Here is a 26,876-nt window from a genome sequence, read left to right on the forward strand (position 1 = left end):
GGAGCAACAGGTGGCAGGCTGGCCTGGCCACTGAGAATTGGCGGGTGGGTGGGCAAAAGGAGCCAGAAACCACAGGTGGGCAGGAGGAAAAGAAGCCGGGGGGGGTGGGAGAAGCAGTCTGGCCAGGCCGGTGGAGGTGCAGATGCTCTGTGCCCGACTCGGCTAGTATATATGTAATTCTTTAAGGTGTACCTGTTAGGGATGTGCACAGAACCGGCTGGCTCGGTTCGAGTCCGGACTGGACTCGAACCAGACTGGACCAATTCGGCCCAGCACCCTCTCAAACCGCCCCCCTCCTTTGGTTCAGTCCAGTGGGGTTTGTGGACCTTTTTTCTAACTGTACAAAAAAAATTAAGGCACTTATCAGGCCTCTCAGAGGCCAATTGCGCAGGCTTCCAAAATGGCTGCTGCACTGAGGGGGAAGGCCCAACCAAACGACCCCCGTGCCACCTCCAACAACTCCCTCAGAGAGGGTAAGTTCCTTAAAAAAAATTTTTTATAGTTAGAAAAAATTTGCAAACCCCCAAACTGTGTGTGTGTGTGTGTGTGTGTGTGTGTGTGTGTGTGTTCGTTCGGTCCAGGGTCGGACTGAATAGGGGGTGGTGCAGACCATCGAACCAAACCGGCTTACTTTGAACCTCTCGAACGTCAAGCTGTTTTGCACACTCCTAGTACCCATAGCTAATCCCATGTGTGGCAGTTCTCAAAAGAGTTTGCGAGCAGAAGCACCATGGTGATTGAGCAGTGGAGATTCCATATGCAGATAGGGGGGAGGAGCCTGTGAGAGCAGAAGCACCATGGTGATTGGGTGGTGGGGATTCCATATGCAGATAGGGAGGAGGAGCCTGTGATGGTTAAGGTCAGTTGGGATGCAACAGTTGTTGTTGTTTTTAACATTTATATCCTGCTGTTCCTGCAAGGAGCCCAGAGCGGTGTACTACATACTTAAGTTTCTCCTCACAACAACCCTGAGAGATAGGTTGGGCTAAGAGATACTTGACTGGCCCCGAGTCACCCCCTGGTCCTAGAGGAATATATATATAAAAGGATAGTGGGCAGGGGTCTGCAGAGAATGGGGTCGTGAGGGAGGAAAGAGCCTCTTCCAGAGACGGAGGCTGCCATTGTGTGAATTAGATGAGAAAACAAGATGAACAAGATCTGTTAATTCAGGGAGGGAGGGAGACAGAAAGAAGGGAGGGGAAGAGAGAAAGAAGGAAGGATGAGGGATGGGGAGGAAAGAAAGAAAGAAAAAAGAAGGGAGGGGAAGAAAGACAAGGGAAGAGCGAGTGGAGAAGAGAGAGAAAGAAAAGAAAAAAAGAAGAGAGGGAAAGAGAGAAAGAAGGAAGGGCGAGGGACAGGCTCGAGCCTATCAGTGGCCTGAGGGGAATGAGCGGCCATGGTAGCAGCGGCAGGAAGGAAGGGGACGGTCGACCACTGCTGCTGTTGGGTGCTACCAAGGCCATTGGTGGAGGGAGGCAGGCAGGCAAGGGACAGGGATTGGCCTGTCAGCGGCCTGAGGGGAACGAGTGGCTGTGGCGGCAGTGAGGAAGGGCCTAGTCAACAACTGTTGCTGCTGCTGCTGATGTAGGGAAGAGCAGGAGCGGGGTTTGGGTGACAGTGGGGAGATCTCCGGGGATAGGGGGCTGCAGCTTGGCCAATTATTTATTTATTTATTTATTTAGCATATTTCTGTACCGCCCAAAATGCAAGTTCTCTGGGTGGTTTATAGGAAAATAAAAACAACCAATAAAAAGATTAAAGTATTTCAACAATTAAAATTTTAAAAAGTTAAAACTATTAAAACACAATTAAAACAATATCTAATTAAAAGCCTGGGTGAACAAATGTGTCTTAACTGCCCTTTTAAAAGTTGTTAGAGATGGGGAGGCTCTTATTTCAGCAGGGAGTGTGTTCCAAAGCCTCGGGGCAGCAATGGAGAAGGCCCGTCCAGCAGGCGCCAGCAACACTGCAGCGACAACCAAGAGGGGTGAGGGCGTTGAAGTAAAGGGATGGAGGAGTGACCAAGAGGGGTGAGAAAGTAATGAGATGGAGGAGAAGCAGGAGTGCAGCTCTGGTGAGGATGGAGAGATCTCTGAGGTGAGGGGGGCTGTGGAAGGGGGTGAAGGGAGCAATCTGCATGAGTTAAGCTAGTACAGTGTTGGCGGTCTGCAAGGTGTTGGGTACCAGTCCATGAGGCATCACTAATAAAAGTCACCCCCACAAAAAAACAATTTTGGGCCGGCGGGGGCCAGCAGGTGCTCTCTGGAGTTCATTTCCAGGCAGCCCTTGTTGCTGGATAATTTTCATTTCACTTCCTCGAAATGAACATTATCCAGCCGTGTGGGCTGCCCAGAAATGAACTCTGGAGAGCAGCCCGATATTGGTTTTTTTGGGTGGGGTGCCGGGGTTGGGGGCGATGCCCTTACTAACTGCTGGGCTGGGAAACTGCACATGAATAATGTACCGGTCCATGACTCCAAATACGTTGAGAAACACTCAGCTAGTATATATGTAAACCGCTTTAGCAACTTTGGTTGAAAAGCACTATATAAATATTCATGGTATTCGTATTCTTCAGCAGAATAGGAACGTAGCCTGTCACCGTTTCAGCCAGATCTTAATCTTGTGAATTCTGTTCCAGATAGATGGCAGACTCAATGTGCTCAGTTTTTGTAGTGTTAGTGGCAGCAAGGCCCTCCCCCATTTGTGTATGTCCATTTCAAGGTCTGAATGGAGCCCCTGTGCATACAACTCTTAAGAAATATGAGATTCCTGATTGTGCAAACAGAGCCTCCATGTTTACAAGTTGTGCATATGCTCTATCCAGGCATGGAAGCTGGGAGCATGGGCAGTATCATCCCCATTCCACTCCCCTCCGCATATTTAATGAACATCTGAAAAAAGTTGTCAAGACTGGGGTATATCCCCCTCCAGGGCACTTTCCAGATTAGACCCTGAAATGGGGTCACGTCGGATCTCGGAAGTGTGCTTCCACACTTCCTGCATTGTGACACCGCAGTCCCTACGTGGACAGCAGGGTGCCGTTCACATTGCCAATGCCCTGTCTCGAATTTAATCGCTGTGATATAGAGCTAGGACATCATATACCCAGCGTAAGCAAGTTGCTGGTTTTTCGGGTTGTTAGTTGCTGCGAGACTGCTCCCCCTGCTGTTTACATTTTCAGTGCAACTTGCCTGAATGGAGGCATTTTGCTGCTGTTGAGCAGCTAGTCTGGAAAGCACCCAGGGAGCTGTTAGGGGAGGAGCACTCACCAGGGGAGTGAACCAGGAGTGAGGGTGAGCAAACACACATGCCCCTCAGTGAGCATGCCCAACAGTTTCCCAATGGCATCTGGGGTGAAGAACCAACAGCTGATGCAGCCACCAAGGGATTAGGCAGGGGAAACACAGGCCAACAGGGGGTCAGGTTTCTCCTGTGGCAGGGCAAGCAGCACCGTCTCATGTCTGCAGTCAGTGCACAGGGCTATTTAAGGGAGAGGCAAACAGCACCATGGAAGTGAAGGAGGCTACTAGAGTGACAGCTGAAGCTCCAGGGGAGAGGAACTCAGCTGGAGCAACAGTGGCCAGGGGATGGAGGAGGACCAGGATGATATTGGACTCCCTCCCCACCAATCTGAGACACAGCAGGGACAAGCAGGCAGAGACAGCATAGGAATCATCTTCCTGGTAGAAGAAATCTCACAGGACCTTAGGCTCCATGAATCAATACTTAGATCCAGAGGTAAATAACAACCATATAAACTACTACTGTGTGACTTCACATGTTTAGCAAAGACAATTTACCCCAAAGGTGTAGTTTGATCCAGAGTATGATTTTAGACTATTGCTGATTTTTCTAAGAGGAGAATATTAGAAAAGAGAGCCTGAAAGAGCTAAAGAAGGAAAGTATCCCCAAAGAAGACTTTACCTTAAAGCTTAGTTTTGAATAAAAGTGGCTTTATAAAGCGCCTTGGATACAATTCCTCTTATTTATTTATTTTTTGGATCAGATAGGTATAGCTCTCCTGTCTCTGGTTTCCTATTTGAGCAGGCCTTTACAGAATAAGTGGTTCTATAGGATAATCGTTTGAATGTGAGAATTCAGCTGCTCTAAACTATGGAGTATTTCTAGGAATCTAGCGACTTGAACGGTCACTTTGAGCTTCCCAAACTAGAGAGCAGAAGCAAGATATACATTATACAAATAGGACGTACATGACATAGTGGTGTCTGAATGGATCAGTGTGCTAGTGGACTATAATGTTCTACCAGTTTCAAGGTAGTGCTTTTCAGACGTTCTGTCTTCAGAGACCGCTTTCCACATCAGCTTGTCTGCCATGTTACTGCTGTGCATTGCATAGAATCCTGGGATGCACACACATTTCCAACAGGGCCCTAGCCAGGCCTCACTGTTGCCCCTCATAAATGTAAAGGTGCCTTAAAATACACCGTACACTCCTCTACAGCTGTTTATTTCAGAGGAAGATTGATAGTTTTGTCTACCATGACTCTTGTTATTACTGAATAACCCTGAGAAGTTTCAAAGAAACCAGGGCACTCCAGAATACAAAATTAGATAAACTCCTTTAGAGCATCAGAGACCATCCTAGGATGGATCCTTTCAAACAACTCAATGCCACTTGAATCTCACCACTTGAAGTGAGGAAGAGTATTGCCACTCCTAGTCACCCTTTCTGAAACTACCCAAATATGTGGAGAAAATTTTGTTTGTATAACTAACTAACATTTTCCTATACCACCTAAACCTGACTCGAAGACACCACTGAGTAAAAGACCTTAACCCCTCTTAAAAAGTAGAGGTTAAATGCAGGTTATACCAGTATTTACTCAAAAGGAACAGGACTCTGAATTTAAGATGACCTCCCGATTTCTAATATCAAAAAACTTGGAAAAAACCTAGTCTTGGATTCAGGTAAATACAGTATGTCCCAAGGCAGCCTACAACATTAAAATACAAAATTTAAAAACAGAAAAATTAAAAAAATACAAACATTTTAAGACCTGCTTTTTAAAAATTAGCAAAGAACCTGTTAGGTGCATCTAGAGCTTGTTTCTAATGGCTGCCAGGAATGTTGAAGCTGACAGGCAGTGAGTTCCAAAGTCTCAGAGCAACTACAGAGAAGGCCCAACCCTGAGTTGCCACAGGATGAGCTGGTGGTAGCTGTAGGCGGACCTCCCTAGATGATCTTAATTCACAATGGGGCTTGCGAAGAAGAAGGCGTTCTCTTAAATACCTCAGGCCTAAGCCCTCTACACAGTCAGAAAATGCCCTCTACACAGCCAGAACATTTGAAATTGTACAGTAAAATCCCTCCCCTTCTTTATGAACAACCCTTATAATTTTAAGTGGCACTAATAGTAATGTAGTAGATGGTTGTAAATAGTAACTTAGGAGTTATTGCTCTTAGATTCTTGACTATTTAATTGATAGATGCCCTTGTTCTGACTCTTTGAGTGATTACCTGGTAGTTTGGCATACGGCTAGAGGCTGTAACCTTAATTGTGACTGATTAATTTGGCTGAAATATGTTACTAAGTCAATTCAGCTGTTTCATTAGACTGATTGAATTGCATCCAGCTATTAGAGGTGTTTGAAGGAAAGGTAGCTGACAGATGATATAGGAGCACTAACCTCTGCATTAAGCTATAAAATAGCCATTAAGGAAACCTGTGCCAAAATTGAATTGTTCCAGAGAAATTCAGCTTCCAAGCTTAATGCTAATTAAACGATATGTGCTTAATGGATGTCAAGAGTTAATTTGAACACCTGATGGTCTATACATGTTTTTTAACATATTTTCATGATTGCGCCAGATTATTATTATGTTTAAATGCTGTTGTGATCCTTTAGCAAATAGAAGAAGAATTTAATGCAGTGACTTTTCCAGGTCCCTGTGAACTTGGGCCTTGTAGTCTCCTCTCATTCTTAATTTTCCTGATATTTATTTGCATCACCTCTGTTGTATGGAACACGGTTTGTTTGTTTGTTTTTAAGTGTTGATGGTTTGAAATATTGCCAGATATATTTCAATGTATACTCTAAATATTGCTGCAGTCCACAAAAGAACCACTTGCTGAGTGCATGTAGACTAGAACTGTAGAACAGGGTGTGGTGGAAGGACCTATTTGTGCCTTATCCTCTCCTTTGTCCTCCTAGACCCAGATCAAGAGGGGGCATTCATGAAACAATGGCTTTAAAGGGGAGAAATTGTATTCTTGTTTCCCTCCTCATTCAGCCGTGTATGAATCGTTCTTCTCTCCTTCTGTTTCACTGCATAGTAGACCTGTGCAAGGGAGCGCCACTTTGGGAGGCCACCTCAGCGCTCCAGAGCAGTCTTCGCTTCGTGGCATTGAAGGGCCTGTGGAGGGGCCCCTGCTTCACTTCGGGCCAAACCCTTCAGCTCCCCCAAAGCTTCATTTTGGTTTCTATCCCTTGAAATACTTATGGGGGCCAGGAGGGGGGGGCAAGAAAAGCTCCTATTACCTACTTTCACCCAGCTGTGGGGGAGCAGGCAGTCACTTTCTGTGGCTTGGCTTTTAAAATAACCCATTCCCCCATTCTCCTGGAGTCCTGAAAGTAGCTCAGGTGCTCCTGAGATTTGTAGTCTTTTCTGCCGCTCTGAGCTCCTCAGACGAAGAGCGGGTTATGAATGGGAAAACGAATGAATAGAATGAAGCTGCAGCTATACATTTCATAGAAACACCCACACTGTTCCTAGGACTCCAGGAAAATGTAGGGAAGGTCATTTTAAAAAGAAAAGGAAAGAAAAAGCTCCTGCTTGCTCTCTTGCAGCTGGGAGCAAAGAGAGATAAAAGTGGCTTGCGCCCTGCCCCTGCCTGGTCCTCATAAGTCGTTTTGGGGGTGAGAGCAAAGCTTCCAGAGCAAAAGTGTTCATTCCAATTTGCTTCCCTTCAGTCCCAGCCAGATGGTGCTTCACTTCAGGCTGAAGCAGGCCAAAGCCAAATAGGCCCCTGAAGCTTCACATAGGCCTGTTGCATGGGCTTCAACAGTCCCTCTATGGCAGTTATAGTCCTTATTTTCTGGAATTTGCCCCTGGCAAACCACTGTCCCTATTTTTGCCTCTTGGTTATAGTTGGTAATCCTTGGTGTTAGAATTGTTACAAGTGTAGCCTTGTTTCCTTCTGCAAAATGTTAGAGGGTATGTTATCACTATTAGCATAGTACGGTTCGCTGGAGTTTACCTAAATCCCTTCTGGAACTGAGAAATTCTAATTCTATAGCTGTAAAACTGACTTGTTTCTGAAAATTAAAATGTATGTAAATGGGCAGTTTCATACGTTTGTCTTGGTGTTTCCATCTAAAATCTGATAAATAGTTTTTAAAGGCCTTATCCCAAAGTGGTTTTGGGCCTTATCCCAAAATGGCTTTGGGGCTGTGCAGGGGTGAGCTATATCTGGGGGGAAATGTAATAAAGTCAGAAAAATGAAAATATATTTTCCTGTCCTAGTGAGACATTTGCTTACAACGTTAAGCATAGTTTCAAAGTCTTTACAGACATATTTTTAAAGAAGCCATTCCTGTGTCAAAATTGACCTTTCAAGGAGGCCAAAGTTTAGCGTAATGGTGATGTCGTTGCTGGTGCTTTGTTATAATGCTGTAAAATTGATTTCCTGAGAATAAACATAGGAGGCAGGGATGCGCATGAACCAGGTTCGAACACCTGGTGGTTTGGAAGGGGGGGGGTAACTTTAAGGGCAGGGGAGGGTGCATTTACTTCCCCCACCGGCGCTTGCTAAAAAAAACCGGTCCAGCGGGGCAGCATTGTACATCCCTTCCACCCCAACCTCTCCTCGGATCAGAAGTAAGTTGAAGTAGTGCGTGTGCACATCGGGCTCACTCGCACGCACGTTGGGCATGTGCGTGATGTGCATGTGCGCTGATGTGCATGGGCTACTTCCACTTACTTTCGGTCCAAGGAGAGGATGGGTCGGCAGGGAGGTATGCTGCTACCTCGTGTACTGTTTTTTTAGCGAGTGCCAGCAGGGGAAACGCGGCAGCGGGGTGAGTCCACCCTCCCCCACCATTAAAGTTATCCCCCCCACCTTTGGACCCTGCCAGCCCCCGCCGGTTCCGTGCACATCCCTAATAGGAGGGTCCCTTGAATAACTCTGAATCTAGAGAAATGACCAGCTGTATACTAACACTAGGGATCCAAAATTACCTCCAGATCTATATTAAAACATACATTTCTACCAAGTTCTCACCTTCAGATAATGTTATATTCTGTACTATGGTAGCTTCAGAATACCACTCTTTCACAGCTTCATTCTGAAGGTCAGAAAGGTTTTCCTGGAAGCAAGTGAAGAATGTTAGGCTCTTCAAGAAGTGTCTGGAAATTTAGGATTCTAGGAAGTTACTCGGCACTGACTGCACAGAGCACTCATAAGCAGTGATTTTATTGACTCATGTGCAATCAAGGAGAATATGTTATCATGGAGAAGCAACTCTCATTCAAACATGCATTTGTAGTTTAGAAAGAGTTTTGCCATTGGCTCCAGTAGTGTTTGGATTGCACTGACTGGATACAACCCAGCACAGGCGTACTGTACTGGACAGAGAGCAGAGTGTTGGACTAGAACTGGAGTTAACACCTGCTAACTGGGCAAGATACATACTTTTAACATGGTGATTCTCTTTATTTAGCAGGGGGTGAGTAACTGGCCCTATCCACCCCTAGCACAGTACCTCCAGTGACTGTTGCTGGTGTCTATCTTATGTTTCTTTTTAGATTGTGAGCCCTTTGGGGACAGGGATCCATCATTCATTCATTCGTTCATTCTTTATGTAAATGGCTTTGGAAACTTTTGTTGAGAAGTGGTATATAAACATTGTTGTTGTTGAGAGCTGGATTCAAATCCCCATTCAGTCTTGAAGCTTACTGGATGCCTTGTGCTAGGCTGATCACTGTCTCCTACCCCAATCTTCTTCATAGGCCGGTGGGGGATAAAATGAGATGATCTTATGTACATTGCCCTGGGCTTCTTGGAGGGAGGGGCAGTTGAATGGTCTTAACTGTCTAATCTGTGTGGACTGTAGCATTATTTTATTTTATTTTATTTTCCATTCACGCCCATGCACTGGAAAGAGTGGCAGACAAAAGGCTACACAGCTAAACATTACAAAAGACAAAGATGAGTCTTGTGTTGAAAGCACTGACAGCAGCACAGCTGATGTGCAGTTTCTTCATTCATCGCAAGCACATATAAATGCCAAGCCATATATAAGCACCAGATGCCATTCAAAAGAAATAAAAATGAGTGAGTAATGACTCTAAATGCTCACAAAGCCTCCAGCTTATTTTCTCTTTCCCCCTCTCTCTCATTTCAATAGTGCTGGGCCTAAAGGTGATAACATTTATGAATGGAGATCTACTATCCTTGGTCCCCCAGGTTCTGTATACGAAGGTGGCGTCTTTTTTCTGGATATCACATTTTCGTCCGATTATCCATTTAAACCACCAAAGGTAAGGATGTGACTCTCTTATATATTTGTATAAGCCTCAAAAGAAATGAGTGACCTTTCAAAAGGGCTCACAGTGTATGTGTCTTAAACTGTCTCTTTTTAAAAACAGAACAAAGGGTCACAAGGTGCTTGTACTTTGAAAATCAGAGAGTTTAGCAAGGGACAATTCCATGTTAACACCATTTTAAATATCATGCATAGCCTAGGATCACAAGTAGAATTGCAGTTGTGTCAAGCTGTAATAGAGATCCCAAGAATCCAAATTAACATACGTTCAGTGTGGTACAGAGCTACACCCAGCAGTGGCAATTTCCTGGGGAAAGGAGTTTTGTTTCAGGTTCCTGTAGCTACCACTTTTTACCAATTTTGAACTCTTGTTTTCTAGAAATAATGAGGAAAAACTGTGGGGCCATAGCTCAGTGGTAGAGCATCTACGTTGTATGCAGGAAGTCCCACGTTCCATCCCCAGCATCTCCAAATAGGATTGGGAAAGACTCCGGCCTGAAACCTTGGCGATCCACTACCAGTCATTGTAGACAATACTTATCCAATACTAACTGGGCAAAGAGGCAAAACTGGGCAAAGAAAACTTTTTAACATGGTGATTCCCTTTATTTAGCAGGGGGAGAGTAACTGGCCCTATCCACCCCCAGCACAGTACCTCCCGTGACTGTTGCTGGTGTCTATCTTGTGTTTCTTCTTAGACTGTGAGCCCTTTGGGGACAGGGAGCCATCTTATTATTTATTTATTATTTCTCTATGTAAACTGCTTTGGAAATGTTTGTTGAAAAGCGATATATAAATATTTGTTTTGTTATCTAGATGGGCCAACTTATGATTGGGTGTAAGGCAGATTCCTATGTTCCATTCCCTTTGCATGCATGTGTACAACACACACACACACACACACACACACACACACACACACACACACACGAAAGTATCCCCATGGGGCTGAAAAGATCCCTTTGCCTCCCCTTTTCCCACTAGACCTCATCTAGGTGAACATAATGCTAAGTGCATTGGAGGGCACACTGTATGGAATGAGAGATCCATGTGAGCATCCCTTAGTGATATTTAGTGGCCCACTCTACATGTGCCCACACTCGTGGGTTCTGCCCTAACATATTAATATATTAACTAACATTTCTGAAACATTTTTTCAGTGATATAATTTGCATATTTAAAAGAAGCCTAATCCTAAACCTTCAAATGGAAATTGAAAATCAGCAGATGAATTAGATGAGTTATGATCATGTAGACAATTTAACTGAGCAAAGCAGGAAAATTCCCAGATTCAGAAATCCCCAGAAACTGTACTTTTTTTTAAAAAAAAACTCAAAACAAATTAGCGCTGTGCTTTGCACAGTTCTTTCTCTCTTGGTCTGGCAAACTGGAGCACAACTCCAGCAACTGAGGGCAGTACAGTGATACAAGTAAAATATTTTCATTTTCAGAGTGAGCAAGGGGAAGACTTGACCCAATTCCTGGAGATTGTGAGTTTATCCATGCATGAAAAGTGAATTGCTGGGCCACTTCTTATGTGACAGCAATTGAATTAAAATAGAAGTAACTATTATCTACTGCAATTCTCAACTACAACCGCGAATAACAGAACCGCAGATAATGAGTCCTGAAGTCATTAGGAATTGGGGAGGTTAGGTTCCTGGAGGGCAAAAAGGACCAAAAAATGCTTTAAAAGGCAGATAAGAAAAAGGAAGGAAGGTACCATGCTCCTCAGGTCTCCCCACATCCCCCAATTTGGCCAATGTTCCGTGAAAAATTGTGGGATTGTTTTTTTACACAAAAGAGCACAAAATGGTTCCTTTCAACAAAATGGTGGCCGGAAATGACCTTGAAGGTCATTTCCAGCCACCTAGGAACCATGGATACATTGATTTTAATGTAGTCGCCTAGGAACCGTGGATACATTGATTTTAACCCTTTTGTAAAGGGTTGAGTCTCCATTATCCGATCGCAGATACGCGAAACTGAAGTTGTTGGGATGGTGAGTTACAAGGTCCACATGTACCACTTTTCAACAAAAGTTCTCAATAGAGAAAAAATTCTAAATAGGAAAAAAAATTTCAATTTTTATATAGAAAAATAATATAAGATGGTCCCCTGTCCCAAAATGGCTCACAATCTTAATTGACATAAGGTAGACACCAGCAACGACCACTGGAGAGATGCTGTGCTGTGCTGGGGTTGAACAGAGCCAGTTGCTCTCCCCCTGTTAAATACTACTAGTACTACGGATATTTATATACCACTCATCACCCAAAGTTCACAAAGTGGTTTACAATGAAAAATAAATAACACATAAGTAAAATGGTCCCCTGTCCCCAAAAGGCTCACAATCTAAAAGAAACTTGAGGCAGATACCAACAACAGCCACTGGAGGTACTGTGCTGGGGCTGGATAGGGCCAGTTGATCTCCCCCTGCTAAATATAAGAGAATTATCACTTTAAAAGATGCCTCTTTTGCTCATATAGCAGGGGTGGTGATATATATTCACAGAACAGTTTTGCAATAAGAAGCAATAATGCCTTTAACTGAAAATCATTTATTCCCATTGGGGAAAAACAGGAGTTTTTTTCTTTCCCAATGGAAATAAAACTGCTGCTGAGAAATACCATGCCAACCGTGATCACATTTTATTAGCAATATTCAAGTGACCTAAACAGAAGTACCGGTGTGAGCAGACTATAAAGCACCCACAAATTAAGAGGGCATGAACTAAGCAATTAGTAAATTGATATATTCATTACAATCTGATATTTCATGAAATGTTGAGCAGAATTAGTAAATTGATATATTCAGTACAATCTGATATTTCATGAAATGTTGAGCAGAGTCATAGACAACTATGCCATAATGATTCCAGTGGTTTTTAACAATGCTGTGCAAAGCAGCCTCTGTTTGATTTGGGAGCTGTTTTGATTCTTCAGGGGGTTCCCCAATTTGAGATTTGGGGTGTTAGGTTTCATGCAGCATTTATATTATACTCTCTTATACTATGAGAGTAGTGTAACTCTACTCTCATATATTGACTTCAACTAGGGATCTTTCACCTGAGAGAAGGAAATGCCAGACCACACCTGGGGTGTTGAATGCACATACTCAGTTCATTTTGTTTTGCTGCAAACCAATTAACTGTTCATGCATAACATTTCAGTGTTCCATCATGCAGTAACAACAGAATGTATATCTCTGATGCACACTCGCACACACCCTATTGTATGTTAATGTGGTTTCCAACCTATAGTTATCAGCTAACACAAACTTATGCTAGACTTACACACTGCATCAATCTACTCTAAACAAAGTGCTGGCCAGAGTTTGAAGTCCTTGCATTTAGGGAGATAATCTTCACTTGAAGGTGTGGAAACATGTAACTGTCTGTAACTGTCCCAAAAACTCATCTTCCATAGTTTAATCCCTCTTGGTTCCTTTATATAGCTGCTAGTAATAGCTCCAGAGGAGTCTTCGTAGGCTTGGTCCACTGTACACGTCTGATGTTGTCCCACCCTGGTCCATTACACAACCTCGATCATGTCCTCTCCCCATGGCTAGCTTATTTCATAATTAGTCTGCTCATTCTCCCTGTTCCTTTTCTCCTTTACATGAGTAGCTTAGCTTTTGCCTCTTGCCGCCTTAGTTGGTTTCCTAACTTGGTCACATCTCTCACTCTCGCTCTGACACACACTTCAGACCATACAACACATGCCTAGATAATATATCAAGCTAGTCCCAGATTTGCTTGCTTGATCAGGTACTTGTCCTACTGGGGATTCTTCTCTTACATTTATACTGATATTACTGTACCCCAGTTTGGAAATTTGGGGGGGGGGTGTTGGCCTGAGCCTGCCTGTTCTTATTATCCACTGAAGCAAGATCCCATTAATGATTTTTAAAAAATTTCCCTATGCTATGGGTGGATCGAGTGCCCACTTCATTTTGATCAAATTAGGTGCTGAAATGTTGGCTCCTCCCCCAGCCTTGCCACCCTTCCCCAACTCCTGTAGGCTATAGTTCCCAGAAAACCTTGCACCTTTCCCAGGACTGCAGAGAATTTTTTTTTAAAAAAACCACTGCTTGCAGGAATCATTTTAAAATGACACTGTAGAAGATGCAGCTACTTTGCTAGGCATGGATAAAAATTAAAATTGAGTTAGCCTGTGTCTTGTCTGGGCATGGGGGAGGGGGGCAAATCAATTGAATTGCTTCCAAAGAGAGTGAACCCAGTTTGGCCATCGTTGTTTCAATTCAGACTGAATCGGTATGCCAGTTCAGAATGACAGCTTCATTGGCCAAATTGAGCCATATCTCCTCCAGATTGAATCAGCCCTCAAAGCCTCACCCAGCCAGATTTGAGTGGCTGGAATGATCCGGAAATGGCTTCTGATGTCATTGCTGACTGCCATTTTACAGCAGAGAGCCATGTTGCTCATTTTAAAAAAGGTGAATATTTTACTATCAGGGGCAGGGGGGCATTGCTGGAACCTGGAAAATAAGGAACTGCCCTTTTTTCTTCCCCAACTCCCATTGACTCAAGGATTCATTATCCGTGGCTTCCATATTCATGCCTATAGATGAGAACGGAACCCCCGTAAAAAAAACTAGGGCCACCTACACTTGCTATTTAAAGAGCCTATGGCACCTATTTGTTTGACCCAGTTCCTTAGAAAAAAGTATGCTGAATATCATACTTAAAATTGTCCAAGGCATAACATTATTGTTCATATGATGTGGATATTTATGCCAGCATCAACACTGGTTCAGAAATTGCAGCTGTGTAGCAGATGTTTGCTGAAGAAGATTCCAAATCCGCTCTTGAACAAATAGGCCAAATTTTAGGTTTACTAAACTAGTTACTCTGTTGAACATGTGCTGCTGAAATCAAATGATAGACCAGGCACAAGATGGGCTGGGGGGAAAGACTCAGACAAATGGTGCATTCTGGCTGGGCTCCAAAGGGCTTTTTTAGTCATGCCAAGGGCTGGGCATGCCTGCCTGGTAGGGTTTTGACTTTTTCCTTTGAACCACAGCCCCTCCCCCAGGGCCCCCATATCTCCAACTGCTTGGGAAAGAATCAGTGTGAAAAGCATTTTCCCATCAGGGATGCTGGGATTTTTAGTTTCAGTCCAGCTTCTTGCAAGAAAAAGGTGCTCCAATGGAGCCTAGAGGATCCATCACTGCTCTCTCTCCTTCCCCCTGCCCTAAGTAAGTTTCTAGGGACCTTAGAACACAATCCCTCTAACAGGGATTCCCAGATTTATTTTATTTTATTTTATTTTATTTTATTTTATTTTATTTACATTTTTATATCCTGCTCTTCCTCCAAGGAGCCCAGAGCAGTGTACTACATACTTGAGTTTCTCTTTCACAACAACCCTGTGAAGTAGGTTAGGCTGAGAGAGAAGTGACTGGCCCAGAGTCACCCAGCTAGTTTCATGGCTGAATGGGGATTTGAACTCGGGTCTCCCCGGTCCTAGTCCAGCACTCCCAGAATCCCCAAACAAAAGCCACTGCAGCTGGGGATTCTGGGAGTTGTAGTCAACAACATCTAGGAATCCCTGTTAGAGGCAATATTGCTTGGGACATGAGGAAAAGGAGGCAGAGGGACTTGACACAACCACTACCCCCTTGTCTATCCCCCCTTCCTCTGCCCAAAATATCTTGCTAGGGGTCATAGGGAAGAAGGATGCGCTGGTGTGGCAGAGTTGGATGTGGCTTTCAGAATCAGGTTGGATGCAGCCTTGCTTGAGTAGGACTGCATTCAGCCTAGTACTGCTCACAAGCTTTCAAGCAGAGGTGCTAGCTTTTCTGAGTACCCCCTCCTAGAATGCTTGCAGCACCTCTGTTTCTCAGTGAATCTTTTCTTCCTTAGCTTTGCAGTGCAGTGTAAAAGATGATTATAATGCATATTCTCACAGTTCTCCAAGAGCCTACACCTGGCTCTTGAATTTGGAGAGGAAATTCTGTAGAGTTAGGACTTTTCTCTTTACAAGGCATTTTTCTTAAACATACAAAAGGGTTTTGGGGATTTTTTGGTAGTGCCATTAAGATGTATATTGCACTTTGTGCACAAAATGTTATTCTTGTAATTAATACATTTAAGCTTGAGCTGTATACGTACAGAATATTAGCATTAAAATCAATTAAAGTAGCATGATGACACAAATTAAAGCATAAATGCTTCGCACATTACAGTTCTAGCTAATAAGATGGTTGGGAGAATGTAGCATTTTTCAAATGTTTTGAAGATGAACACCCCCCTTTATTCTATTTGAAATGGAAAGTCTGTTTGAAAGACTTTCAAGAAAATTGTGGCTCTGGACATTTCACTGCTGAAAAGCACATTCTGTTTGTAATATTTTAGGCACCCCAGGTTTGGCAGAAACTTTGACATATCCCCCTATTCACACACTCTTTTTGTGGTCATTGGAGATACGACGACTCTGATCACTTGTTCCAAGGTGGTGCCTCAGTGCAGAGCTGTACAACTTTCACCCCTTGTATGTTGGACTACCATATGGACTACAACTCCCATCACCCCTAGCCACCATGGCCACTAGTTAGGGATGATGGGAGTTGTAATCCAACAACAGCTGGAGCACAGCAGTTGTGCAGCCCCGACAGCCTCCCTTCCTTCCAAAATCGGCCCATTTCCCCCAGCACGGTGGCCATTTTAGAGGCTGCCACACCTGCGCAATGGGCCTCTGCCTGCGTGCCTCCATGGACACAACCCCCAGAGGGGTAAGTTTTTTTAAAAAATAAAAAATTGTTATGTTTGTGGAAAAAACCCCCCCAGACTGAACGGGGTGGGGTTCGAGGGGGTGTCGGACCAAACTGGTCTGGTCTGGTCTGGTTCGGGTCCAGTTTGGACTCGAACTAGACCGGACCAGCCGGTTCTGTGCAGACTCCTAGTCTGGAGGTCTAGGGCACCCAGCATCAACTGCAAACCTATTAATATGAGGGAAAAGTTGAGGCTTTTCATGTCTGAGGCTTCTTCTGCTGAATTCCCCTGTATCTTGTAAGATCTTGTGAGATTTGTTGGAGCCAATCTGAAGCAGTGCTATACAGAATAAGCAACATCCTATATGGTGAGCTGCTGGTCCAGGCCCTCCTCCAGATCAGAAAGAGCTTCTACAGGAAACTCTAAGACTTGTAGCTTGAGGGAAAGAGAGATGTATTTATTGTGTGACACACTGCATGATATGCTCTGTCAAGACGAGCCAACAGGATGTGTTAACAGGAGGGAGGGACAAGCACCATAATAATCAGGGACATTGAGGCCGCAAGGGCAGTGGCTGTGAGTGCTACTGGTGCTGACAGTCAAGCCCAAATACATGTGAGCAAATTAGTCTCCAGAATACATAGAAGAATTGAAACTAGGTCCCAGGAACAGGGAGCAGCATCTAAAGGGAATTGGTCATTTGTGTATAATTACTTGCCACATGGCCAGGTCTTACTGTAAATAGAAATCAGACAGCCAGAAATGTAAACAAAGGGATCTGAAGTAGATAAAAGAAACCAGTCAGTCCTCCAGTTTTTCAGAACGGCCAAGACTGTTTTGTTGGGGTGGGGGTGGAAGAGGGGCCCATCTAACAAGTGTGGCCTAGAGAAATGCTCAGGTACTGCTTTCTGGGACTGCCCACTAACTTGTATGCCTTTACATCTGAACCAATATATGCTCTACAGAAACTTTGGGATTCACTTCTTACAAATCGGTTGAGAACACTTAAATGTCATTTTTAATAACTTTTTAAATAGACATTAAATGCAAAAATGTCATTATGGTCCTGACCTGCATTGGACATGATTTTGGGTTAGGCATCTATATTGGCAATATGCCTTAATGTAACAAAGATATAACAGTATATGGGCAAGATGTTTTGACTTCCTCCTTCTTCAACTGCTCTAATGTTAATGGAAGGAGCAACAGCTATATAGTCTTTTCTTCTTAACTCCCAAGTACAGGAAAACAATGTAAAATATTCCTCGGTTTTTGGGGTGTTTTAAAAGAGGGAGTACATAATGGAGGTATGCCAGCAAAAAAGCCACAATAAAGCTTCTAACTTTGAGACCTACATGACAGACAGGAATAAGAAAGCTGCTTATGAGGGAGTGGAGAGGAGGAGGTCACTTTTTCAGATGAGTCTTACAGAATGAGAAACAAAAATGAAAGGACTCCATAGCAAAATTATCCTACTGAGTGTGAATAATTCAAAACCAGTTTCAAAAGAGTGGTAACAAGCTATGCATGAACATGTAATGATTCCTCTCCCCGCCGCCATCTTTTGCACTTCTACCTTTAGGTTACATTCCGTACTAGGATCTATCACTGCAACATCAATAGTCAGGGAGTCATCTGTCTGGATATTCTGAAAGACAACTGGAGTCCTGCTTTGACTATTTCAAAGGTTTTGCTGTCTATTTGTTCCCTCTTGACAGACTGCAATCCTGGTAAGGCAATGATCTTTTTTTCTTTTTTTAAATAGGAGCTATTAATTGTGCAACAATTCTTACACATAGTCATTTTAAAATGTGCAAGCATATTGATTGTGTAAACAAATACATAAAACTGGCATATGTCAGATCAAGCATGGATGAAGAAAATTCACACTTTTGTTCAGATAATCTGTAAGCCTATAAACACCTTGGGCTTTGCCATAGTCCAGTGGGTGTTTCACACTGTTCATAAATGGCAGGATATACCTTCACTGCCATCAGTGGTGAATGGCACAGGCATATTTAAGTCACAAAAACAGCTCAGAATACTTGGCAAATGGCCTCCGTGCATTTTTTAAAAAGAGCTGGAACACTCAGAGCATTTCGAATGGAATTGGCTTGAACATTCCAAATGGAACAGGACCCTCTTTTTAGGGGTATTCTATTCTGAGCTCGGAACACCTGCAACGGCCCATTCCAAGCTCGGAACATACCAACGGGGAATGTTCTGCTCCTTTCTAGTGCAGAGTGAGTGAGGGATCCATCCGCTGAGGAAAGAAATCAGCCTCTCACCTCAAGCCCTGCTTTGGAGGCACTCAGCAAAGCTATCTTGTAGGGAGCCCAATGTAAGCATCTGCTTTTCATGCAGGAAATTGCAGGTTCAGTATCTGGGATCTCAAGATGCGGCAAGCTGGGGGAAAACCCTGTTTGAAAACCTGGGGAATTGCTGCCAGTCAATGTCGACAATTCTAATCTATATGGACCAATGGTCTCACTTGTTATAAGGCAGCTTTGTATGAAACCTGTGCTGAAAATCACACAAATGTCAGATGAATATTCTGAAATGTCTGTGAGGTGGAAGGCTGCAAATGCATATGAAATGCAAAAGCCTAAAAATATGTGACATCTTGAAATGTAAACCTGTTGGGCAGCATTGGCAGAGCACCACTTTATCACTGGACGTTCCTTCCATCAATACAAAGAGAGGTGCACTGACACAAGGATCCTTTCCATTTGCGAAAGGGCTGCTTTTGTTAGTGTGTTAGTCAGCTCCCAGCTGAGCAAAGAGGAAGTGGTGATTCTCTTTATTTGGCAAGGGGGAAGCAACTAGCCCTATCCAACCCCAGCACAGCATCCCTCCAGGGGCTGTTGCTGGTGTCTTATGTCCCTTCTTAATTTTATTTTTTTAGATTGTAAGCCTTTTAGGGACAAGGAACCATCCTGATTGATTAATTGATTCTCTATGTAAACTACTCTGGAAATTTCTGTTGAAATGCAGTATATAAATATTCATAATTGTAGTGCAGTTCTCCTTCCGCTGATGGAAAGAACTTCCAGCAATGAAGCAGTCGTCCAGCAAAGATTTGGATTCCCCCCATCTCCCACCCAGAGTTTAATAAATATGTTAGTAACACTCTTGCTGCTGCTATATAATTATTGGAATATAAAACTGACATCTTTGCCAAGAAGGAAATAGTACAGGTCCTTTAGTTGACTTTGGTATGGTTTGTCTCCAGGAAAATACAGAAACCCCTGAACATAGCTGTCTGTGAGCTCTGGAACAAATGTAACTGCTTCAAACATAAAGAGAGGCTAAACTGACGAAATGCCTGTGTTCAATTCATTCTGACATGTGCACTTTCTCTTTCAAAGTGACTGCTGTGTGGTCATGGCTGCAGTATTAAGTACACCTGCTTGGAAAGAAGATCCCCTTAAATCCGTAGGACTTGGGGTGAATCTACAACAAGCAGTAGCTCACACCATAAATCTGATTGAGGGGTCATGTTTAAATGCTCTCCCAAGGAAAAGGAAAATCCCTGCTCCTAGGACATTTTCCTTTGTCAGGGAGAACGGTAGGCCAGACTCCTCCTTGTCGACATGTGTACAGAGTTGGGTTTTTATATAGGGGTGAGCATTTTATCATGAGAGATGATTGATGGGGTGCGGCTTTACCCTTTTCCTAGGGTAAAGCAACTTCAAGAAAGGAGATTTGAGCAGAGAAGGTGAAGATGGGGCTTAACCCTTTCTCCACCTGCCACTTGCTTCTTTCAAATTGTCTTCTCCCTCCCACCCACCACAAACTCCTCACTGGGCTCCAAATGCATGTTTGGAGGCAAAAACGTGTGGGGAGCAGCTGGGACAGGGAAAGGGTTATACAGCTCCCCACCCCACCCCCACAGACTTGGCCAAATCCCTTTCTCAAAGCTGTCCCCCGCCCCCATCACATATACATGCATGAAATGTGTAGTTTTATCACATTTCATCCCACTCCTCCTCCAAAGAGCTCAGTGATGTATGTGCTTCTATTCCCACTCCCCTTTTCATACTCACAATCACCTTATGAGGTAGACTAGGCTGAGTGCTAGTGCTAGTGATTGGCCTAAGATCATCCAATGGGCTTAGGACCCAGGTCTCCCTTCTCCTAGTTTGATACTGCAACAACCACACTAGATCTAGCTCCACTCTCACCTGCAGTCAGAATGGCACAATCCAGGAACGGGTTTATCATGTGATCTGCTCTCTGTGTAGACTAGGAACCCAGTTCATACATTATGCTCAACGCTTGTCCAATCTGTGTAGGGTGTACACAGGTACAGATCTGTATGCAGCTACAGTTACTCAAATGTTATGTTGAACACAAGTACAGCAGTACACTTCCTGTCTGACCCATGCATTTGAGGGACCTGTATCCAGATTCACTTTGAAAATGAAAGCAATTACACACATTCACACAAAAACCTGTATGTGCACAGACATCTGAATACAGAAACAACATAATGTCTGGATAGGGCTTAGCTCTTCCTAGTTAGTAGGCTTAGGAATCAGAGTGGAAAGAGGTGGTCTCCTGCAGATCTTGAATGTCAAATGTTTCTTTACCAGAACAGACTGTCGATGTGTCTGTTTTTAGGATGGCTCTTAACGTACCGTCTCCTTCCTCCCTTTTCCCTGTTGTTCTCTGCCAAACTCTTGCAGCTGATCCTCTGGTGGGAAGCATAGCCACTCAGTACCTGACCAACAGAGCAGAACATGACAGGATAGCCAGACAGTGGACCAAGAGATACGCAACATAAGTGACATGACTACTTTGTGCAGTGCGAAGGTGCGGGGATGCAGCTTTGCAGTGTGCAACCAATCTTTATAGCCTTTACAATACGGACTTCTGTGTATATGTTATACTGATTCTACTCTCTGCTTTTATCCTTTTGAAGATTGGGATTCTGCTTTCCCTCCCCCCTTCCCCTTCCCTTACCCCCTGCCCCCCAAAAGAAAGGTAAATGCTATCAAGAGTAGAACTTTGTAGCTGTAGATTAGTTATGTTTAAAATGCCTACTTGCAAGTCTTGCTTCTTTGGGATATCAAAATGTATTTTGTGATGTAACTAAGGATACCGTTCCTGAAGTCAACCAAATATTATAGTGCATTTTAGCCTAATTCATTATCTGTATGAAGTTATTAAAGGTAGCTGTAGATTACTAGGAATTATGTCATTTGTATTAAGCCCAGATCTATTTCCAATATGTGGTACATGCTGTTGTGAAAACTGTTTTAAACTTTTACCTTTGTCAGTTTGTAATGAAAGGGTTTCCTTTGATCCCCTCCCTTCCCATCACCACCACCTTGTAGCTCAGAGAGCATCCAGTGTATCATCTCAAACACAATAAACATGTTCCCCAAGGAATAGCTTCTTTGTTTTCATATTTTGCATTACAGTTGGAACATACTGCAGTAGAAAAGAGATGGAGCGCACTTTGTATGCAGGTCGAGCCTAAGGCAGGAAGATCATGAGACCTGTAGGTCTTGTTCAGACTTGTAGTTTGCCTCAGACCAATAGAATATCCCCTCTCAGTTTTGAGGTCTAACTATGGGCATTGTTGGATATGACATGTTCAGTTTTTCTTTGATAAATAGCATCTGTGAGGGAGAGATCAGGATTGGGACCATGGCATGGAAGCAGGGAGGAGCAGAGTTTTTGCCCCTGCCATGGTCCTGATCTGAATTGGGTCTCCCGTGCTATCCGGAGAAAACCTCCCAGTGGCCATATTAGCAGCCATAGGGAGAGGGAGGACAAACCCAATCCAGGTCAGGACTCTGCAAGGGCAAAAGTTTAAGCCCACCCCCCCACCCCCCAGACACACACACACGGCAGTTCCAGTGCAGTCCCCACTTCCCTGAAAATGCCATTTACCAAAGAAAATGTAAGCATATTGTTCTCAATGAAGAGTTTAACATAACATGCAATTTGATTCTTACCTGAAGGATGCTGAGGAGCAACTGATGCTTAATCTTTAGCTGTTTAGGTTCAGCTATGCTTGGCACAATGGGTGAATACAGACCACCTTTGCTAAATGACAGCTCACCACAGTGCCAGTCTGATGATCACTTGATGAGCCATCCGTCCCCTGTTGTCATGTCAAATGGTGAGGAGAAATAGAACCTTGCTATTTTATTATTAAGAAGTTATTATTAAAAGCATTTATGTTCGATCTTTCTGCCTTTCTAATACATGGTGGGTGCCTTACCACACTTCTACACCTAATCTGAAATCCAGAGGAATAAGAGAGTGGTGAGATGCTTCTCCTCCTTTGGCAGGATGATTTGCATGGCAAGCTGGTCAAGTGGTTACATCCACACTGGAGTTAGTTACCACTTGGTCAACGGCCATCTGCATTCACCCAATGTTGACAAGGCCAATGAAGGACCAGTTGCTTGCAGGCGGAGTGGGAAAGGTGGCAGGGCCATTGTGAATTAACAAACTACCTACATGGTTTCCTTTTTGTATTTTTCACTTGATTAATCCCCTCCCCACTCCATTTACCATAAATTAGCTAGCTTTTGCAAGATAAAATGAAGAAATCTTCAAAAGCTACAGGTGCAACTTAGTTTCCATAAAAGTTGCTATGGAGTTTGCCAGTACTTTTTTTTAACTTATCAGGTTGCAGGCAGTTCAGGGTTTTAGATTTAGGTTTAAAATAGCAACCTATTTAATCACGCTAAACTGTCTTCCAAAGCAGCATGATTGTGTGCTCTGTTTACCAGTTTATCTCAAAGTGGAATAAGAATCGTACTATAATCTGGAACTGTAATATTTTTTAAAAGAAAAAGATGGAAAACGCTGTTGAGGCAAAATGCACTTTTATAAGTGAAACACAAGTATAATGGACTAGTAATTCTGAACACAATCCAATGGGAAGGTCTCCTGTGCAAAGCCCCAATGAAGTGATTTGGATTTCCACAAGGGTACTACTCTTGCATAGCTCCAATTCATTTCAATGGGAATTGCTTGAGGATTTCCCAGTGGATCGTGTCCTTCGTCTGTCTGACTCATACATTAGTTTTGCAGTGCAGTTACCACTGCAAACCCCCTTCTCCATCCATGATTAACTCCACCACCACGCAGGTAATATATGACTGTTTAGATCCCTTGAATAGTTTGGCTCTGATAGATATTTTTCACATCAATGTTCCCCTGGCATTAGGGTAGCAGACACTAGCATTCAGTCAATGTGTATTGGAAGGAAGTGGGAACTGGGGCACTGGTCCTGTCCCCCGGTCTGCATGTGGCTACTGTCTCTGGACACTGAATGGCATGTGAGAAAGAATTCTCTATGTTGGTAGGGCCTATACGCACAGTTAGGAACCATGACATGACCAGGATTCCCAACCGTGAGTACAGACCCTGCGTGTGTACAGGTGAAAGTTCAGAAAGCACTTTCTCATATTCTGCACAATGCACAGATGGCAAGATCCAGTCCTGCTCCTCTCATGTTGATTGAATGCATGGACCAGAGCATGAAAAGAGAACGACTGGCATGGAAGTTCTCCTTGTGACCAAAACAACTATATATTACCAATACAAGCCATCGACCGAGCAGGATAATGTATGAATTGGGCCCAAGACAGAGGCATGAATTCCGGGTACTTGATCTGTAGCAATTTTCTGTTCCTTATTACAGTTGTACTGACAAAGCTGAGGGGGGAAAGGATTTCTTATGACTAATTTGCTGATGCTTAGGTCCTCCTAACCTACCAAATCAGCTGTGCATTTCTGGACATTTCTGAGCACTTCTGTCAAACAGTTCTGTGCTTTAAATTTATTGATGGTAGAATTTCAGTATTTTTAATATCTAAAGTATTGTCTGAATATAGAAGCTCCACAATGCCTTAGATTATTACCTCCAAGACCTATTCAGAGGTTATTGTCCTTGTGTTCATTGAATACATGGGGGAAGGAATGGGAGCAGACCAGCTAGCCACACCACCGTGGTTACTGGCCATACCCAAAGGTGTGCAGCAGTTTAACATTTGTCTCTATGCAGGTTACTGCTGAATGCAGGGAGGGTTCCTGTGCCAGCAGAAACCCCAGGGGTGGCCCAAGGTATTGTGGCACCTGAGGCAAGGCACCCAATTGCTGACCGGTGGGTGCCAGTGCTCTTTCAAAACCAACCTTTGCAAGCTTTGAAAATGGCATGAGGGTGGGGGGGAGAGAAGGTTGCCAGCAGCATCCTAGTCTTGCTCTGTGCTTCCTGCAAGCTTTGCAGGGAGTGTGAGAAGTGCTCTTTGTTTCCCCCAACAGGGATTCCTGGGTGTTGTTGACTACAACTCCCAGAATCTCCAGCCAAAGGCCACTGCAGCTGGGGATGCTGGGAGTTGTAGTGAACAACATCTGGGAATCCCTGTTAGAGGGAAGAGTGGTCATGTCACTCCCAAAGAGCTACTCTGATGGCAGTATCTTGCCACCCCGCTGATGCCACAATAATGCGCCATCTGAAGTGGCCACCTCTCCTCATGAACGGACCACCCCTGAGAAACCCTCCCTATATCCAGCACTGTCTTGCAAACATAAACACAACATGTGAGTGCCTGGAGGATGTGGCCAGTCAGTGTGGGGGTGTGGCTGGTTAGCATGGGCTGCACTCTCAACTCCATGTGCTCAATGAACATGGGAAAGCTAACTTCTGAAGAGAGCTCCAGAATATGACATCTAAAGCAATGTTACATACACATACAGATTTTGAGAGTCAGATGACAAGTTATTCATTGATCTCTCAGCCAAATCTTCACTGGTAATTGGCGATGGGTTTGTTAGCCTTGTGTTCTATTTCAGACCCTGAGATTGAAGTCAGTGAAAAATATGGGTTCTGTCTGGTACAGCAAACACTTTAATAGTCAACTGGTAGATGCAAACATTGTGCTGTACACCTCGTTTCTCATTACTGCCTATTTCTCACAGAGTTGATAAACCTGTGTCTGGTTTGAACTGCAGTTGGGTACTCTCTTGATTGAATGCAAAGCTCCTTAGCTAGTTGTCAGGGAGGAGGCTAGGCCAAACTTTTTTCCCGGGCATCCTGCTTTTCTATGAACAGGGAGCTCCTTTTTAATGGAGGAACATTCACTCATAAGAGGTCCTACATATAGTCTGTAGCACAGGTAAAGATTTACCACCTTGGTGAGAACTAGGCATACATCTAGTTTTGTAATGAGATAATATAATGTACTTGGGAAAGCATGATAGATGTATATGTAGGACACTTTTGCACCCTTCATTAATTTCAGTGGCTGACATCCTAATGCTGCCTATGTGCAGCCAATGGATACACCACCAACCCCGAGGCTGCGCACTCGCTTCAGCAGTGGGGGAGGTTGCATACAGGAGGGATTGATTTTTGGCGATCTCCCCTTTTCCCAAAAGCACTCTGTGAAACCTGCAAATATATCCCTGAGGGCTTTGTGGCCTTCAGGGACATATTCGCTGGTTGCACAGAGTGCTTCTGGGTCAAGAGGAGATTGGTGAAAATTGCATTCCCTGCACATAACCACACATGCTGCTAAAATGAGAGTGCAGCAGCTGCAGGCAGGCATTCTTTGTCTGCATCCATGCAGTATTAGGATGTCAGCTGGTGGATCTTGGCAAGTCTCAGAAAAATGAGTAGAGGGTACAGTGCATTCACGCTTTCTAGATTTAACCCTGTGTTTATAAGAATTAAGGAATGACAACTTCCAGGCAACTAAAGCATGGAGAGAGACTCCAAAGACCTCACTGGTTACCATACACTGATAAAATGCATCCATATTTTGCATGTTCAACACTCCTACAAATTTACAGTAAGGGGCAAAATGTATATTTCACATATTAAATATGTGACCTACAAAGCTTTCAAATATTTATATCACAAAATATATAGTATAATTAAAAATCTTATTCTTGTTTTTATTGTACTTAATTTCCTATTGCACCTCAACTTTCAGAAACTTTGGTATATCAGTGGGATGCCTTCTCAATATTGCCCCTGCTACCTTCTTTACTAAACATTTGATTATTGATTCTGAATTCCCTTCCTGTCATCGGTTTGTCACAACTTTGTTCTTTTTAATGTAGTTTTTTTGTCTGTACATTTTATATTTACTGAAGTAAGATGTTGGGTTTTTTTGTGTAAACATTTAAACTAAAAAATAATAATAATTTTGTTCCTCCACTTTTTTCTGCTTACACCGAAGCAGTAGAAAGAAATTTGTATTGTTAAATAAATCAATTAGTTGTTAAATGAGAATGTGTACCTGTTTCTGTGGGGTTATTGGTGGAAATTTTCTCATCTCTGGTTTTACTCAAGGGGCCCCTGTGACATCTCTTTAATTACCACATTGAAACGGAATCAGAAATGTATAGCTGTGCATCACCCTGCTTTGTCATTTAAGGAACAGACAGTAAGGTCACAGACTCATCTGTGGCCTAGTTCTAAAAAATGACACACATGGCTAGTTTGGATATCCACCAGCTTGTTCTAATATAATATTTGGATATATCCACTAGCTCAGGGATTCTCAAACTTGGGTCCTCAGGTGTTATTGGACTTCAACTCCCATAATCCCCAGCCTCAGTGGCCTTTGGTTGGGGATTATGGGAGTTGAAGTCCAA

At 43.5% G+C, this 26,876-nt stretch overlaps 1 protein-coding gene across 6 annotated transcripts in view; it reads left to right on the forward strand.

The window, feature by feature from the left end:
• The window catches only part of UBE2E3 (ubiquitin conjugating enzyme E2 E3), a 145,968-nt gene extending 119,463 nt beyond the window's left edge, over positions 1-26,505 (forward strand). For 5 of the 6 annotated variants that reach the window (XM_053269468.1, XM_053269477.1, XM_053269458.1 and 2 more), the window contains 3 exons: positions 9,373-9,505; positions 17,830-17,977; positions 20,936-26,505. In XM_053269468.1, coding sequence (XP_053125443.1) covers positions 9,373-9,505; positions 17,830-17,977; positions 20,936-21,033 — 379 coding nt within the window. In that variant the 3' untranslated portion in view covers positions 21,034-26,505. Of the gene's footprint in view, positions 1-1,197; positions 2,098-9,372; positions 9,506-17,829; positions 17,978-20,935 lie in introns of those variants that run through there. The other variant, XM_053269484.1, reaches the window with a different exon arrangement.
• The last annotated feature ends 371 nt before the right edge of the window (positions 26,506-26,876 follow it).

This window comes from Hemicordylus capensis, chromosome 1 (genome assembly GCF_027244095.1).
Source record: "Hemicordylus capensis ecotype Gifberg chromosome 1, rHemCap1.1.pri, whole genome shotgun sequence".
Taxonomy (NCBI): domain Eukaryota; kingdom Metazoa; phylum Chordata; class Lepidosauria; order Squamata; family Cordylidae; genus Hemicordylus; species Hemicordylus capensis.